This window comes from Nanorana parkeri, unplaced genomic scaffold (genome assembly GCF_000935625.1).
Source record: "Nanorana parkeri isolate BGI_ZX_2015 unplaced genomic scaffold, ASM93562v1 scaffold18, whole genome shotgun sequence".
NCBI classification, from domain to species: Eukaryota; Metazoa; Chordata; class Amphibia; order Anura; family Dicroglossidae; genus Nanorana; species Nanorana parkeri.
In genome coordinates, this window is record NW_017306286.1 from 1,079,264 (window position 1) to 1,097,592 (window position 18,329).

The 18,329-nt window shown below is 42.2% G+C and overlaps 1 protein-coding gene across 5 annotated transcripts in view; it reads left to right on the forward strand.

Moving 5' to 3' along the window:
- DAO (D-amino acid oxidase) overlaps nt 1-17,946 on the forward strand; it is a 43,017-nt gene extending 25,071 nt beyond the window's left edge. For 4 of the 5 annotated variants that reach the window (XM_018560870.1, XM_018560880.1, XM_018560887.1 and 1 more), the window contains 10 exons: nt 484-696; nt 895-1,009; nt 5,352-5,428; nt 6,624-6,689; nt 7,607-7,661; nt 12,180-12,284; nt 13,935-14,017; nt 14,364-14,481; nt 15,904-16,002; nt 17,780-17,946. In XM_018560870.1, the coding sequence (XP_018416372.1) occupies nt 503-696; nt 895-1,009; nt 5,352-5,428; nt 6,624-6,689; nt 7,607-7,661; nt 12,180-12,284; nt 13,935-14,017; nt 14,364-14,481; nt 15,904-16,002; nt 17,780-17,908 (1,041 nt within the window). In that variant the 5' untranslated portion in view covers nt 484-502 and the 3' untranslated portion in view covers nt 17,909-17,946. Of the gene's footprint in view, nt 1-482; nt 697-894; nt 1,010-5,351; nt 5,429-6,623; nt 6,690-7,606; nt 7,662-12,179; nt 12,285-13,934; nt 14,018-14,363; nt 14,482-15,903; nt 16,003-17,779 lie in introns of all 5 variants that reach the window. The other variant, XM_018560862.1, reaches the window with a different exon arrangement.
- Nucleotides 17,947-18,329: the final 383 nt, after the last annotated feature.

Consider the following 18,329-nt stretch of genomic DNA (forward strand, 5'->3'; position numbering starts at 1 on the left):
ACAGGGTGTATGGGGTGGAAGTTGGTCACTGATCCCCCCTGTATAGGGTGTAAGGAGTGGGGACTTGGTCACGGATCCCTTATACAAGGTGTATGGTCTTACTTGATCTGGACTACTGTGGTGGAATTTCCAGTGTGTGCTCTCAGACAAGCCAGGAAGAGGATTCTAACTGCTTTCACTTGCCCCTGCAGGGTACCTCTCCCGATGTCCGAAGCTGTGACATCTCTACAGTATACATGGGTGGAGAAGGGGGAAGGGAACACCACACACCAATCACACTCCTCTTTCTTCTCACATACCTGCTCCCAGAGGGCCCCCTTCTAATAATCTCTGCAAATGTGCTGACTTGGGAACTCAGTGACAGAATTCTTGAGGGCTATAGGAACTGTTAGGTGTTGATTACCAGTTTTTTTCTGGACTGACTATTAATGCTATAAAATGGATAAGCACCATGTATAACTTTACACTTGTTTCGTCCTGCAGGGGATCAGTGGTCAGGAAAATGCATGTCGCAGTAATAGGAGCTGGAGTGATTGGCCTCTCCACAGCACTATGTATTCATGATCAGTACCACCGCACAGTGCACCCTCTAAAGATTGAGATCTATGCAGACAAGTTTACTCCGCTCACCACAAGTGATGGAGCAGCCGGGCTATGGCAGCCATATCTATATGACCATGGGAACAAGCAAGAAACGTAAGTATTTATGTTTAAGTCACAGGAGTGACAATAGCGTTGTACTTTAATAAGCGTCTAATTTGTTATTAATAGAGGTTACTGCGTATAAACCCCAAGTAAATATCAATGTTTCGGTTTTTTTCTGTGGGTTCCCTGTGTTTGTCTTTTCTTATGTTTATTTCAAAATTTAAAGCATTTGCTTCCTTTTTTTTGCAGCCGATGGAACAAGGAAACCTTTGATTATCTGCTAAGGTTTGTACATTCTGAAGAAGCCCAAAGCATGGGGTTATTTCTGCAGTCTGGATACAATCTGCTCAAGGAACCTGCACCGGTATGTACAGAGACTAGAGAGACCGTTATTTTGCTGTGCAACATGCTGAACATATATTGACATGTTTACAGATTTAAATTAAAGTGACACTAAACTCAGGAGCTGAATCTTAAAAATACATTCAAGTACCTTAAAAGAGAACTATTGGGTAAGTGTTTTCCCCCATAGTTCTCTTTAGGGTCACGGGAGGACATATACCAACCTCCTCCTGTGACCCAAAGCTCAGTATATTGCTGGCTATTGCCCGCAATATACTGAGAGTGATGCAGCCGGGACGGATCCCGAAAATAATGTCTGGATCCACCCATCTGCGTGAGTGACAGCTGGCTTTGCCTATCTAGAGGCAGAGCCAGCTGTTCCTGCCCCCTCCCCCTTCCGTTTCTCCACTCAGCTGGAGGATCGGAGAGGGGAGGGGGGAATCCCTGCGGGGAGAAGTGACTGACGGTCACCGCTCACTGCACGGAGACAATCGGGAAGCGATCGGCTCGACTGCATGTTTCTGCTCACTTCCCGCTCTATAGAGCCGACCTGTGACAGCTTCTTTGTCATAGGTCGGCTCTAACTATGAGGATGAGTGGAAATCGCTCACCTCATAGATCTCCTTTTAACTATTAACAAAACTGTATCTTATTTGTGTATCACTCAGCTGTAGACCCTCAAATCATCTCTGAATTTGTGCTGACACTGTCCTTCCTTCTGGAGGGTGGCTACTTTTGTTCCCCATGGTCCCTGTGTGTGTGTTGTAAAGTAGCTACCGCTTCAAGCTCACTCCTGTGATGGACTACAATCTCATATTTAGTTTACTAATTTATATTGAGATTGTAGTCCATCACGGTCAGCGCCAATTCAGAGATGATTTGAGGATCTACAGCTGAGTGATACACAAATAAGATGCATATTTTTTTAACAGGTAAGGTACTTCAATGCATTTTTAAGATTTAACGTCTGAGTTTAGTGTCACTTTAACATGTATGAATGTAGCTGGTAAATGCTCTTATCCTATCATTGTCCTTAGATCTGTTCTCTGTCCCTTCTCAGTCCCTGTACACACCTAGGTATTTTGACACTCAAATCTAAGCGCAACAAAACTCTCAACACAAGAAATCCCATTCATTTCAATGGGCTCTGTTCACACCTGAGGGTTATGTCCAGGGCTCGAAAATCCACTCGTCTGCTCGTCTGTGACGTGCAGACAGTGGAGCCCGACGAGCAGCTCCCAGGCTGGCCGCTGTAATTACAGGGCCGGCCGGGAGCTTTACAGTCAAGCGATCGAGCGTCTATAGAGACGCTCGATCGCTTGTGTCAGAAGCTGTCACTGCCGTTGCCGGTCCCGAGATCTGCTGTGCCCGATGCGGCCGGGACCGGCACGGCTCTGTGACAGGAGATCAAAGGGAGTTCAGTACACGAACTCCCTTTGATCTCCTCTCAGTCCCCGAATGCAGGAAGTGATGTATATTACATCACTTCCTGCATTCAGTGTCACTCTCCAGCTAGAGAAGCTGATGAAGCCGATCTCTGCCTCATCAGCTTCTCTGGGGGTCCCTAGGTGACTTTAGGGTCTTGGAGACCCCTGATGTCTCCATTAAGAGGACCTGTCATGTAAATTAGCTATCCCATAGGGGGCTTCTTAGCCCCCCATGTAATAGCAATAAAGTTGTGTTACATGTTTGGTGTCTATTTACACGACGTGACCCCGACTTTTATGTTGTACTAAAAATATGGGTAAGAATAAATGTTTTATAACTTAGGGAAACTTTTTCTTTTAACATTTATGGTACTTTTTTCATTATAAAGTAAAAACAAATAACCCCCCGTGGGGTCACAAAACAAAGCTCTCTGTCCCCAAATTTTTTTTACATATATTGCAAGGCTATAGTCAGGTCATGCTGACTGGTGAAATTTTTGACTGACTGGTGAGACACCGCCAAATTTTTCAAGCCCTGGTTATGTCACAAGCTGTAAAACCCGAAACACTGGTAAAAGTACATGAGCTTTTTTTTTGGCAGGTTATAGCGTGTTTGGCCCCATAGACTTCAATGGAAACGCCGAAACAAGTGTTTTGCACACTTCTGTATGCTTTTTTTCCGCCCGTTTGTCTATTGACCGCAAAGTCTTTCAATCTGCCCGCTAAAATGTGCGTGTTGATGTGTGAGTTTCTAACACGCACAAAAATGTGCAAAATTGTGCTAAACACGCTAGACGAAAGCATGCTAATATGCCTGAAAATGCTGACGCATGCATGGTGTGAATGCAGCCTTATTGTCTGTTCTACTAATATCTAATATGATCTAATCTAATATGCATGTAGCCTACCAAAAGGCTACAAAGTTCACAATATCACAGTGTGCCTTATCTAAGGGATGAGATTTCCTGTTACTCATAGCAATCAATTGAAGTTGAATGTAATATAAAAATACCACATTTTGGCTACTAGGAGCATAGAAAATACACTCTGTGAATTCTTTATAAATACACCCCATAGTCTGCTTGACATGATGCTTGAAACATTCATATTGCTTGTTTTATTGGCTAAAAGGGCCCATTATACTTGTAATCAATTCTCCAAATCATCCAGTTCCCTATTACATCAATAATTATAATCTCCTAGCAGGAAAATGAACAGGGCGCTACAATAAATGATCTTCTTTCCCACAGCATGGCATGTACTCATGAGCTGCTACATTTGCCAAAATGTGCCCTGCCAGTGAGTGAGCTGACCCATCTGGTCCCTTATGATGTAGCAGAGTATACAAACATTTCCCCCCTCCCTTAGCATAGAGCATTAGTATGACATGATTGCCCTATTTGGACTATGTGCAGCGATTGACCTCCATCACTTAATGACGTGATTCACCTATAAGGATTTGCTCATGTCTAAAGTGAATTTCATTGCCCGATACCACGTTATTGATTCTTGGACTTAGAAATGAAAAACTGCATCTGCTATTTTATCAGAAAACAATACATTTTAATGCTATTTTCTTTGTGTACTTATTAGAATAAAACTAGCTAGCATAGCTTAGGCCTAACTGAACATTACACACACACTCACAGACCTCTACAGCCCATTTTACTCCATTCACTGCTTTGCATGCCTGCTGGCTGAAGCATTGTGGGAGGAGGGGGAGAGCAGTAAAAGTGTTGTTACCAGAAGAGGATAGAATGTCCTTGTTCATGATCCAATTGACTCAGTACATAATCATCTGTTTCTTTTAAGGGGTGTTTCTGCTTTGTTCGGATTTGTGTCAAAACGTTACCAGCCTTAAATAAAACATTTTTTATTAGCTCTTGCAGTGGGGTTACCCCTGCACTGCAAGGGTTAAGTGCTCATTTTGTTCTTTTGGTCACCTGATCCTGGGAGACGGCTTGCTCTAGACCTGTCCCTGGATCCTCTCTCCCCCTCTGCTGCAGCGGTCTAAGGTCCTGTGAGTTATCACATTCTATACACTGTGTATGGAGGATGCCGAGGAACATTCCATCACTGCAGCAGAGAAAGAGAAGGCTGGAGGGAGCTGTCACAGCGGGCCTGCTCCGAGGATCAGGTGAGTATAACTTTATTTTCCTCCCTAGACCAAACCAAGCAGTTAACCCTTGCAGTGCGGGGGTAGCCTCACTGCATGGGTTAATATATAACATTCCTGGAGTTCTGCTTAGAATAAAAGCTAAAGACAACCCCGCTGCACCAGGTAATGGGCCTTACATGTCATATTTTACATTAACTCAGTCCATTTCCTTTGCACTCCTGACCGGAAAATCTCCAAATAAAATGTATGTGGGTGCTGCATTGAGTGCGGATGGCACCGTAGAAATAACGAGATCACCGACACTCCAGGTTCACGAATGTCAAATCTCCTTTATTGATATCTTATAAGGTCTCGCAGTGTGTGGCGACGTTTCAGAACCTAGCCTGGTTCCTTCCTCCTCGTCACTCTGTTTGCCTGAGGAAGGAACCAGATTGGGTTCCGAAACATGGCCACACACTGCGAGACCTTGTAAGGTATCAATAAAGGAGATTTGACATTCGTGTGCCTTCGTTTCTTACATATTTTACACATAGTCCTGGTAGTTGTCATATTTGGTTGACTAGAAATGAGAAAACTGACTATTAAATGACATCAACAAAAGATCTGAGCATACAGTACATACTCAGCTCAACATTTTTTGAATGCAAAACATGCAAATTAATGATTTTACATTTCACCTTGGCGTGCCGTTCCATGCAAGCCATTTCTTATAGCAATTTTTATGTAATTGCAGTGGTTAACTGATCTAAAAACACATGTAAACACCTCCACTTTTTAGATAAAGTGACATTCTAACAATATGATAATTTTTTTTCCAGGAGCCTTCATGGAAAGATGATGTTCTAGGATTTCGTCATCTAACGCCAAGAGAGCTGGAATTATTTCCTGGGTATAGGTGTGTACTTGTAGTGTAGATTGAAAAACCAAGAATGACACACTGATATACATGAATGTCTACTTGGGAAACTGATACTTGGGAAACTGACAAGTTTCCACTACTCTGATATTGATGCAACATAGGAATAGTACAACTTTATAAAGGGCTGAGCCTTCTTCTTTTGGGTGCTGAGGAAGGCTTGTGCTGTGTGCTGTTTATGACACTTTTTCTCATCCCTGTAGTAAATGCTCTGCAGAGTTCTGTTTGATACATACCTCCTAGGAACACAACCTCTTTTGCTTTATTTTTTGCTAGCTTGGTTGAGGGCTGCCAGTGTTGGTGCTAGAAATGGCGACATCTTGTGGAATATATCTGGAACTACATTTGAATAATTATGGCTTTTTTTTATAGACCATGCTACTTAATATTTTGTCCTTTTTTTGTTTTCCTGTGGAAGCCACAAAACACTTAAAAATACTTATAATACTCGCATGCTGTAAGTCTGTGTTCCGTCCACATTGGCCATGATTACTACTGTAGATGGTTACAGCCTTTCTGATTGTTTGTGCAGTCCCTGTTTAGACTAGAGATGCTTTACACCTATTTTGGCCTATTTTAAGCCTTATCAACACAAACAGCAATTTGCAGAGTGACAAGTGAACTGATTTCAGTTGACTTGGATCAGTCTCTACAACTGCACGCTGTGTTTTCTCTACTTTGACCAATAAATTAAATTGGTCACTGCTATTGATGACTGAGCACACTGTGATGGTGCATTGCACAATAGTGTATGAACAATCATTGATTTGCTGGAAATCATGGAAAGCCGGACAGCCAGCTGTTTAGTGATTGTTAGAAAAATGACTGGTGTTGTTTTCAGAGGCAACAATCTATGATTAATCCTAGGCAGCCTTTAGAAGCACAGCTTAAATGCGTGCATATTGGCATAGAATCACTTGGGCTTTGCAAATTCATTTAACATAAATGTGTTTTTGTCCAATGATGTTTCTAGTGGCAATAACGAAAGCAAAACTAAAACTAAAACAAAAACCAGATGATTTATTTAACCCAGATTACTGCTTGGATAGTAGATAGGAAAAACTGGGGATTACTTGGATACCATGCCTGTGTGATATACAACGTACAAAATATGTATACACTGTCTCTCCTAATGATGTTACTTAGTAACCACTTTTTTTTTTTTTTATTGTAGTTATGGCTGGTTTAACACCGCATTGATGATCGAGGGAAAAAACTACTTACCTTGGCTAACCCAAAAGTATGTTCCATCGTAAAACATATGTTTTTGTTTGAAGAGATCCAATAGGGAACATGGCAATTAATTGTGACTGTGTATAGGCATGTTCAGCAACTCCAGCTTGGGCAAAAAAAATGAAATATCATGCTCCAGCCTTTTCTACAAATAAAAATCAGCTCTGCCTGCTATATTCACCCGATATCTGGTGCTGTCCCCTGCAGATTGACTGATCAAGCAGTACCGATCCCTTTTCTTGGTTTAATGACACCCAACATAATTGAATCCATAATTGAACCCACTTCCTGTGAGCCCAGGGCATCAAGACTTCATCCCTTCCCACCACCCTGGGCTCACAAGAAAATTCTCTTGAGAGCGGCACCGTGTCATTATGTGGTGCTGCTTTCTACAAAATCTAGCATCCACCCACCGAAAAACACGAGTCCAATAAATTGGAGGGGTGTCCCAATACTTTTGGCAATATAGTGTAGCTCTACAGGTGAAACTCGAATAATTAGAATATCGTGCAAAAGTAATTGCATTAAGTGCTGAAAAGGGGGCCCAAACCAAGTACTGAGTACATATGCATGCTTGTACTTTTCAGAGGTCCGATATTGTTCTATGTACAATCCTTGTTTTATTGATTGCATGTAATAATCTACTTTTTTTAGGTTGTGGATTTGGGGTTATTGGGGTTTTCATGAGCTGTAAGCCATAATCATCACAATTATGACAAATCACGGCTTGAATTATCTTGCTTTGCATGTAATGAGTCTCATATATTAGTTCCACCTTTTAAGTTGCATTAGTGAAATAAATGAACTTTGCACGATATTCTAATTATTCGAGTTTCACCTGTATGTGTGGTTTTAGAATCTGCCCTGTACATCCATACTAGGAAATATGTTTAAGTCATTTTATTCTGAATTCTTTTTTTGTAGACTACAGGAGAGAGGAGCCAAGTTTATTCAGAAGAAGATTGAAAGTTTTGCAGAGGTAAGACTTAAGAGACACCTGTCATAGGAAAGGATTGTAGGCTGCCAATGCTGTCATCCTTTTAATGCCGTCTACAAAAATTGGAAGAGACGGAAGCGCCACTACCTGGCGCAATAAATGTGGTTCGGTGTGGCAGGAAAGAAAGGTAATGGTCTCACCTGTAGCTGGGTGAGCGTAAACGTGTGGCCCCTAGGGTGGGGTGAAGCGGTGAAGTCGAGCGGTGGATTCGGTCCCCTTCTCTGTTTGATGGCTTCGGTTCCTCGTGTCCGGTAGTGTGGTTGGGGACACAAGGGTAGAAGGACCGGGGGTGAGGTTATTTTGGTAGTCAAAAGGGGGGGGTGGACTTCTGAGACTCACTGTTGGGATGGACGGGTCAGGATGTAAGAACTTCTGAGACTCACCGTTGGGATGGAGGAGGCATGATGTCAGCGACGACGGCAAGGTTGGTGTTTAGCCAGGATGATGATGGGGTGATCTTCTGGGTGGCTGTTGTCCTCGGGGTCCTGATGGTAGCTTCTGGTGGCTGGAGCTGCAGGGTGATCTGATGTCGACGGGAGAGCCGAGGGACGGTCAGTGCTAAGCCTGGGAGCCGCGGGGCAGAGGAGCTGCCGGGATGTCACAGTGAACGGCTGTTGACGGAAGTGCTGCCAGGGGGAAGGTGACGGAGTCTAATGTTGACCAATCGGAGCGCAGGTGTGATCCCGATGGGGATGGTGGACTGATGTCAGCGAGAGCCATGTGTCACAGGCTGTCAGGAGCTGTGGCGGAACGGGCGGTGGAGCGCAGTGTCCGTGAGCGGGTGCCTACACCGTGCCCGTGTGGAAAGGGAGTGTTAGGAACACTCGTCAATGTGCAGGCCGTGGTGAGCTGTGGCTGGCGACGCGTTTCGAAGGGTAACCCTTCTTTTTCAAGCCGGAGTACAGGGAGATAACTTGGCGGGAAGTGGAGGTTTTTAAATGCTGGGGTTGGGGAGGGGCCAGATACATGTGGGCGGGGCTGCAAACAGCGAGGATGAAGCCTCTAGACGATGTGAGGGAATGTATGGGCGGAGTTGGGGGGGAATATGGTGTTGATAGGCTGGCGGGGGGCTGAACGTAGGTGGGGGCAGCTGGATTGAGCCGTACTTCGGGTTGGGGCGGGGTTTGAAACAGAAAGCAAACTCCCCATGAAGGGACTAGACCGTGGGCGAGAGTTTGGGGCGTGTAGAGGGGTCCTGGATGATGGGTTGAAAACGGATTAGAACGTAGAATGATTACTTGATGGTGGCAGGTTCTCATTGAGGGAAAACAAGAGAGCTTGTTTATTCTTCATATGACATAAGGTCCAAGCTAATGCCAGATCTGAGCGTGTTGGGGGCTGCATGCTTGCAAACACTCCCATCTGGGACGTGAATGAATAGGTGACAGTGTGGGGTCTGGGTAAACTGGGCAGAGGTGCCGGGATGACACAAAACATCATTAAAAGTTATAATGAGGAAAGGGTGGACTTAAATGAGGGTATTTGTTTCCAATTCCTCATTTAGACCATGGGGTGCCAGTGTGGTAAGCTTGAAAATCCAGTATGTCTCTTGTTTACAAAGGAGATGGAATCTTTCGGTGGGGGGTAGTTTGTCAGGGATTTGTTCTATTGCGAAAACTTTTAGGTGTGATGTGTTTTTTTGGTGTTTGCGGAGGAAATGGCGCGGGACGCTGTGGTCAATGAATCTCCTGTGTTCCCTGATCCGCTTGTGGAGGGGGCGGATGGTTCGACCTATGTAGAGTAGATTACAAGGGCATTGCAGGCAGTAGATGACGTGGTCATGGGCGCAGGTGATAAACTGGGTGATGGTGAATTTGTTGCCTATGCTGTCATGGAAGCAAGATTGGCAGTGGGAGATGAACTGGCACGTGAGACGCAGCCGTTTCTTGCATTTGTGCATCCCTGTCCTATTGTTGAATAAGAGTGTCTGTCTCAGTTTGGGTTTGAGGGTAGTTATTTTGCTAGGGGCCACTATATTTTTGATGCTGCGGGCTTTTTTAAAAATGACGGAGGGTTTGGGTGGGAGTACTGACCCTAATTGGGGGTCACATAGTAGTAGATGCCAATTCTTGCGTAGAATGGCTTCAATGGCTTTGTAGCTATTGTTGAATGGGGTTATGAAGCGAGCTGTGTTTTTTGGCTGTGGGTGATCTGGTTTCTTACGGGGTGGTTTTTGGATGGTGGTGGTGAACTGATCGCGGGCCTTTGTTATGAGGTGTTTAGGTTAGCCTTTTTCAAGAAATTTGTCTTTGAGAATGAGGCTTTGGTGGATCTAGTCGGACTTCTTGGTGCAATTTTTATTTATTCTCCAGAATTGGCCTTTGGGGACATTGTGCTTCCAGAGGGGGTGGTGACAGCTCTTGAAATGCAGATAGGAATTGCCGGCAGTGGGTTTGAAGTGTGTTTTTGTGGTGACTTTTCCTTCGGAATGTGTAAGCTCGAGGTCAAGAAACACTAGACAAGACTGGTCGGTGACATATGTGAAGCTCAGTCTAGAGGGGTTGGAATTGCAGTATGTCACAAATTCTTGAATGGTACCCCCTGACGAGCGCTTCACGCGGGACAAAACTCTTCTAATTTTTCTTTTAATGCCGTCTGGCTACCTTGGTTATGGTTTGACTCCTATTATCTGAGTCACTTACCCAGAATAAGCCTGAATATAAGGAATTCTGTCTTCATACTGCTTTCAATTGTTACATGCTTGTTCCAGATATGTGATTTAACGATACTGAAAAAAAAGTAGTTGGTTTTATTTGGTTATTTAGGAGGCCAGAAATAGAAGCCTTTACATTTCTATTAGGAACAGTGGTGAGTTTTAATATGTGCCCCAAAGGGCAGTAGATGCAGAGCTTTCCACTTTTAGATTCTCTCTTTAGTGAAGCACGGATTCCTAAAATAAAATACATCCATTAATCCATTTAATGCATGTCATGACCTCTGTTCCAGCATTAAAGGAGAACTATGAGGCGAGTGCTTTTCACTCACCTCATAGTTCTAGCTGACCTGTGACATTGAGACTGTCACAGGTCGGCTCAGTAGATCGGGAAGTGAGTGAACACATACCGGCGTTCGCTCACCTCTTGAACCTGTCACAGCTCTCTGCCGTGACAGGGGAGTGGCTGGATTCCCCCCTCCCCGCTCCGATCCTCCAGCGCTGACTGGTCGGAACGGACGGGGGAGGGGGCGGGTACAGCTGGCTCTGCCTCTAGATAGGCAGAGCCAGCTGTCACTCACGCAGCTTGGCGGATCCAGACATAATTGTCGGGATCCGCTTCAGCTGCGGCGTCTCAGTATACCGCAAGCTTTAGCTCGCAGTATACTGAGCTTAGGGTGACAGGAGGACGCTATTTTGTGTCCTCCCGTTACCCTAAGGAGAGCTATGGGGAAAAGCCCTAACCCCATAGTTCTCCTTTAAGACGAGATTCGAATGCCTGCAAAAATGTGTAAAGCACATTCCAAGCATAAATCCCACTTGAAAAACTTTGACTAGAAGTCAATACACAACCTTTCAAAGCTCTTCCCTCAGATACATTTTACTCTGCAATAGACGTGAGTTGGTAGGAGTATGACTAAGCCCTATTACAGAAGGAGATGCATTAGAGAGAGGAGCAGGACGTGCATTGATTTCTGGTCAGTACAGTTTTTAATGTGGGATTGAAACCTTGAGTGCAGCTTATCAATTGTTTCACACATCAGACATGTTAGGCATTTACTGTTTCTATTCTATTTTTATACTTACCTTTATTAAAGTCGCCTGGCTGGCCAAATAAGGCTGCAAAGACATCTTTACCTCTTCTCCAGCACTGGGCGGTCCTCATTAATGTAGAGTGTTATTGTCGTGATTTCTTTAGCACCTTCTCTGCATCATTGCATATGAGTATACAACGCATATGACAATGCATATGAATGCAGGGTGTCATGGTAATGCCTCCCCCTCTAGGAGCATGATTATCTGCACTTATAGAAAATGGGTTGAAGGATGCTGGGTGGCATTCAACTCGGAAAAGGTCCAGGGCTTGATCGCAGATCGGATGAGTCTACAGGTGACAGTTCCAAAGAAGAGGTGATATTTTCAACCAGAGCTGCTTGTTTAAAAAAAAAAAACCTGCTGGGCAAAGTTGTGTTAACATTGAGTTGGGCTTGGAAGACTGAGCTTAGTGATGTCTTAGTATTATAATTTCACCAGTCCTATAGTAGATTTTCCATAGGAAAATATGGAAAATGGACTCCGGGTGAAGGAACCAATAAGGTTAGATCACAGCAATGTTCTGGCTGTCATGGTAAGGCAAGAGACAGGGAAATATTTCCCCTGATCTGAGTAATGGAGACATATAGAACCAGCAGAGGACCAAACCCTGTCTCAATGCGTGAATACAAAAAAAAAGTTTGAGTAAATCCCACTGTAAATTTCTTCTTCATCTATATGGGTCAAAGAGAAAGACAGTTTGTCTCCAGATTAAGTTTTATCTCCCATAGCTTTTTTTCTCTCTCAATCTATAGCTTGCTGCTCAAGGGGCAGATGTCGTCATTAACTGCACAGGAATGCGTTCAGGGCAGCTGCAGCCTGATCCAGATTTAAAACCAGGCAGAGGGCAGATTTTGAAGGTATGTTTGTGATAGTGATGTAAAAAACATTTACTTGATGTATCCTGCTGTTTTCTTGTTGACCTTGAGTAACTAACATTACCATCCATCTGCATTTTCACAAAGTGAAAATAACACAAAACATATGTCCTTAGACAATATAACAGGTATTAATATGAATGGTTCTATGTAGATTTCAAAGTAGAGCAATGTTATTGTTATATATACAGTGTGTGTGTCTATTATATATTTTATGGCCAGTGCTTTAATGTGTTTTGGATAATGTTTACTGGGCTTCAGTATTTTATACTTGTCCAATTTATTTTTATATTTAAAATGCTTACATTGTACAATTTGGTGTATGTAGAAGTCCAGCTCCAGTGAAAACTTTGTGTAGCTTTAGAAAAAGGTGTCAAGGGTGTCATGGGGATGGATCTGAAGGGATATATCCACATTGGGTACACAACCAGCAATAAAAAGACATTATATGAATTAAAAAATGAGCTTCCAACCTTACAAGTACAAATTGCAGTAGCAATTTAGCATGGAGATAGCTTATCAGCTTACTGAAACTCCACAGTGTTCTGTGCAGCCTTGTAAGCACCTCTTTGTACTTGGCTGCCCATCTGTGGTTTCCTCCTCAGGTGCTGCTCAATTGTCCTGCACATCCAAGAAGAAAAATAGATGTTGACTCTTAATCTATAAAACTGCTCACGTGCCTGTGCATGCACTGTTTTGGACACTGTGCACATAATATGCATGCAAGTAGCTGAGGTCCTTTCAATCGGGATTTCACAGTCAATGGAAAGGGTCACTTTAAATAAGGACACCATTAACAAGCCTTTCCTAACCTTCTTAGCCTGGAGGAACCGTTAAAATAGTTTTAGGTCTTAGGAAACCCTTGCTAGAATTATTATATCGACAGCACATGGAATATTAACATGATCAAGCTGTAGGAAGTTTTCATAAAACTGAAGAAAGATGGTGGACTAGCCAAAGGATTTGTCACCCAGGACCAATCATTTTCAACACCCTCATGCTCTGCATTGCAAAAATATTTTTCAGTACTAACCATGAATTAATTAATGGATGACAAAGCAGACACAGTAAAAAATCATAGGGTCATTTTACACAAGTGGTCAGTGTAATGCCCCCTTACATTGATGGGTAGTGTAGACAGATCAGTTCACCGGTGCTGGCTTGTCAAGGAACCCCTAGCAACTTCTTGCCGGTACTGTAGAGTTACAGCCCTGGTTGAAAAAGGATGCCAAAGGTCATTCATCTAGGGGCCACGAGGAAAGCCGATTATTCGCGATTAGTTAATCTTCTCCACTTTATCCAAAAATAAAGATTTTGGCAGGAGTTTCACTTTAAACTCTAAAGAAATAAGTGTTAATTGTCACTAGTGTACCAATAAACTATTGTCATTACTATTGTAGAGCCTCCAATTCCATGTCCCTGAGAAGTTATATCTTCTACAACAAAAGACCTCTGTAGAGTGTAGAGCATCCTACATTTAAAAAAAAAAAAAAGTTTTTGTGGGGAATTAGGAAAAGTTTATTTGTCGAAGGTCTGGAGGCTTTTTGTTTAAACAAGGTATGACTCATCAGATGGACAGAGAAATATGATGGTTACAAATATATTGTGTGATATAGCTGCTGTATGTTTTAGGTTCTTGCTCCATGGATGAAACACTTCATTGTGACTCACGATCTAAAGACAGGAGTATATACCACGCCATACATCATTCCTGGGTGAGTATAGTATGCTAAGTGATCCACCAGTCATTTAACAGTTACATTATTCGTCACATAGTAAATATGGTTTTAGTGTCAATATTGTTACAGAGAACACAAAGTAGTTGCCTTTCAAGAGCTCCCTGCGCAGTTATAACCATTTTTTTCTGGCTGGGATCCCTCCTTACTTTTGGAAGCTACAAAGTGTAGAAGGAGGATCCCAAACAGGATGGATAAAGAGGAGACACCCAACAAGATATAGTTAGACCCCACCCATATGGATACACACGTCAAATTAGGAATATTGAATGTTTTAAAACAATTGTCTGTGGGTTTGCATTGTTAATACCTATTGTATGTTCAGGTCTCAGATGGTCACCCTGGGTGGAATTTACCAGCTAGGGAACTGGAATGAAGAAGAGGTGTCCCAAGATCATAAATGGATTTGGGAAAACTGCTGTGAGCTGGTTCCTAGTCTTAAGGTGAGCGTGATAAACATTCAGTCTGGTACAGTCTGTTGTAATTTAACAACGAAGCCTAATATTCACACAAGTAGGCAATAGGAGTTAAGTACATGTATATATTATATCCATTTCTATTATAATACACCTTGAAATACATACCAGAAAATCAGATATGTCTGTCATATGATTGTATCAACTACACACAACATTAATCTAACAGATTTCTACTGCTGTACATCTATCAGATTTCTACTGCTGTGTCAATGGTGGAATTTTTTAGGAAAATTCCACCATTGACAGTTGTCACTGGAAGACGGAGAGGGAACTTTCCCAATTGAAGCATCTGTTCTGGTGACAATCCTTAAAGGTTGGAATCTCCTTTTATAATAGGGAGGTTTCTTCTCATCCATTATGGGCAAAGACAGCAGTAAAAATCTGATAGATGTTTTAACCCTTTCTAACTCAGTCTATCCAAAACAAAAAAGATTTTTTTGTCTGGAGTTCCACTCCCATAGGAAAGTGAATTGGAATTAGGAAAATTCCACCATTGACAGTTGTCACTGGAACACGGAGAGGGAACTTTCCCAATTGAAGCATCTGTTCTGGTGACAATTCTTAAGGGTTGGAATCTCCTCTTATGATAGGGAGGTTTCTTCTCATCCATTATGGACAAAGACAGCAGTGGTGACAACTATTACCAGGACAGAAAGTCAGGTTGAATCTGCACAACTGGGGGCACAAACAGAAGTAGAAAAAAAGAGAGTTTGTAACCTTTTTCCTATTCTATCCAGAATTGTGCATTTATGCACTATAATATGTAATTACACAAAGAAATGCATGTCCCATGTCTGCTTTATTGAAGGTTATACTGAAAATCCATATCTTACCATATGCTTAGTAAAATCAGGGCCATAGCTTTGTATGGTGCAATGATCTAGTGTACAGCATGTGCAATTGCAAAATATTTAAAATAGATAATATAGCTTATCTTTTGGAATACAAATTATGACAATAGTGATGTATTTTTTTTTTTTTCAACAAAGGTGAAGTCCTCCATAGAAATAATACAGCGAAAGAAAACCTGTAGTGAGATAATATGGAAGCTTGCATTGCTGACTGAGTGACTCTCATACTAATCCAAGGGCTTCTGTTTGCATGTAATCAATCAAGCAGATCTGATCTGGCAGTGTTCCACCCTGCACACACATGTGAATGGACCCAAAAGCTCTGTAGTTATGATTTTACTTTGCCGCCTTCTACTGCATGTCAGGCAAAAAGCATTTTTAGAAAAAGGTCAGCAATGACAGCTTATATAAGTCTTGTGGAACAGATTTCTTTTGAAGGGTCCCTGTACCAGAATTCAGCACTCATCATTCCAAATAATCTGAAATCATTTTTTCATTACTATTAAATTCCTTTTTTTTCCCTCATATCCTGCAGAATGCAAAGATTGTGCATGACTGGACGGGACTGAGACCAACACGAAGTAAAGTGAGGCTGGAGAGAGAGCCCTTTGTCTCAGGACCTGTTAAGAGTGATGTAAGTGCATTTAATATGAGATGTCCATCTTCAGCTTCTGGAAATCAATGGGCAGACGCACGTTATCGGCATGAATAGCTACTGCCACGTTATACATTTATACCATCTGATCTCCTGGCAGATTTTTATAGATGGACAGAAATCCATCTCCTACTTATGGAGTGCATGGGGGCTGGGGGGAGTTAGTCCCACTGCTAGGGTTAACTTTTATTATGGCTGTGGAAATTAAAGATTCATTTCTCGATGAATCGTTAAACTTTTTGATCGATTAAAATTATTTTGATCACTAATGAAAACACTCACCTCTCCGCCGGCTTCCGGGAGTCCCGTTGGCGATCCGGTGACGTCACGGATATCAACGATACCGGACTCCTCCCCCTTTCCCAAGTGGCTCCGTCAGCTAATGAAGGGAAGGGGGGAGGAGTCCTTTGACGTCGATGTCCATAAAACAATCAGGTCCGAACAATCAGGTCCGAACAATCTCCAAGTTCAATTGGATACTTTATTTCTCGTACGAGGAGACAAGACTCATTGACAAATGTGGGCGATCAGATGGTGTCCGATGGTTCAAACTCTTGTAACCCGTGCTATAGGGCTGCATATACAAGGGTTAGCCTGTCAGACCATCATCTGTGTCTTGTCTATTGGATACATAGATTACATTTGTTTATATAGGGAAGGCTTTAGATGAGTTCCGTAATGTGTCTCAACTTTATTGGTTCTCGTCATAGCCGTACATTGCAGCAACAAAAATTACTTTCAAAGCGCGTTTCTACTTCTGCTTTTCATACAATTCTGATGATTCTAAGCATTTACACACATATACGAGTATAACCATATATAGTAAGCATTTTTCCTCTGACAATAGGCCAATTTAGTTGGATCTGTATGTGCGTTATACTTAATCGAAATGAATCGATTAACAAAGATTTAGATTCATCGGACACGAAAATTTTAATCATTACCAGCCCTACTTTTCATATACCTGGAGTTTGTCTTTAATAACTCTCTCTTTCTCCACTTTCCATTTGGATAACCCAGGATTTAGATGCAGGTAAGGCTATCCAAACACATCAGATTGTAACTGGACATGCAGGCGGAGTGTTGGGATGGAAATTAAAGAGATGCAGGGACAAAAGTCTCAAGGAGGTAGAAAGTGGTATGGGTCAGATCTAGAACTTGGGCTACATTCACACTGCGGTGTGAATGTGCGTTTTGGGATCCCTGTGGCAGTAATTTACACATTCCTGCACCAGATATGTTGTTCAGAAGCTGCTCCTGTCACCCGTTTAACTTAATGATCGCATGACAGCGAGCGTATCTCTAACTGGTACTCCACATGTAATTGTATGTGATAGGATTACATGTGGTTAGGAATAGATCACTATCCCTGGACGCATTGATCAGTTGGTTGAACAGTGACTGCGTCCAATCAGCTGCAGTCACTATGCGGGTATTCTGACAGTTGGGCTGAATGAGAAATCTTTAGGTGTATTGCTAGCTTAAAACTTGACTGTATTTGTCTTTGTTCCAGATAATGTATATGTTATCTTTAGCACTGTGTTGTGTCTCTGTAATTTGCTGCTGGTGCATTATACTTGTATAATAATTCATAGTAATGGGAATTGTGTGTGTATGTATGTATGTATGTATGTATGTATGTATATATATATAATAGAAGATTGTTTGGCCTTTTTATTATAATGGAAAGTATGGTAAACATTTCAAAACTATATCTAGTGACCTTTACCTAACCCTCCTCCTCTCTCTTTCACAGCTCATACATAATTATGGCCATGGCGGATACGGTCTAACCATCCACTGGGGGTGCGCATTGGAGGCGGCCAGGTTATTTGGGCAAATTGTGGAAGAAAAGAAATCCAGATTCCCCAAGTCTTCGCTGTGAAACTTCTTGATCTTGCATTGCATTCACTGAAATGTTACTTCTAACCTCATAGCTTTTGAGAAGACAATTTATCAAGATGATTAATATAGCATTAACACTCGATTGTAATATACAGAGAACTGGCTAATTCACTAGCTCAGCCTGGACCTAACCGCTATGGCACAGATCAGTCTTAAATGACTGTCTTCTATACAGATTGTCCATACTCTGACTGAACTTAGATTAACAATTACCCTTTACAATGAATTCTCCTAATCTTTCTATACTCTAATTATGTTTGTGAGCAAACTCTGGCAGTAAACAAATGATGTACCTTTTGCATTAGAAGAAAAGACGTTCTCTATTGGTCACATTTTATAAAAGCAATACACTGAATTCTGCACTAGTTTGTAATAACTTCTTCAGATGTGGCATAGGATAA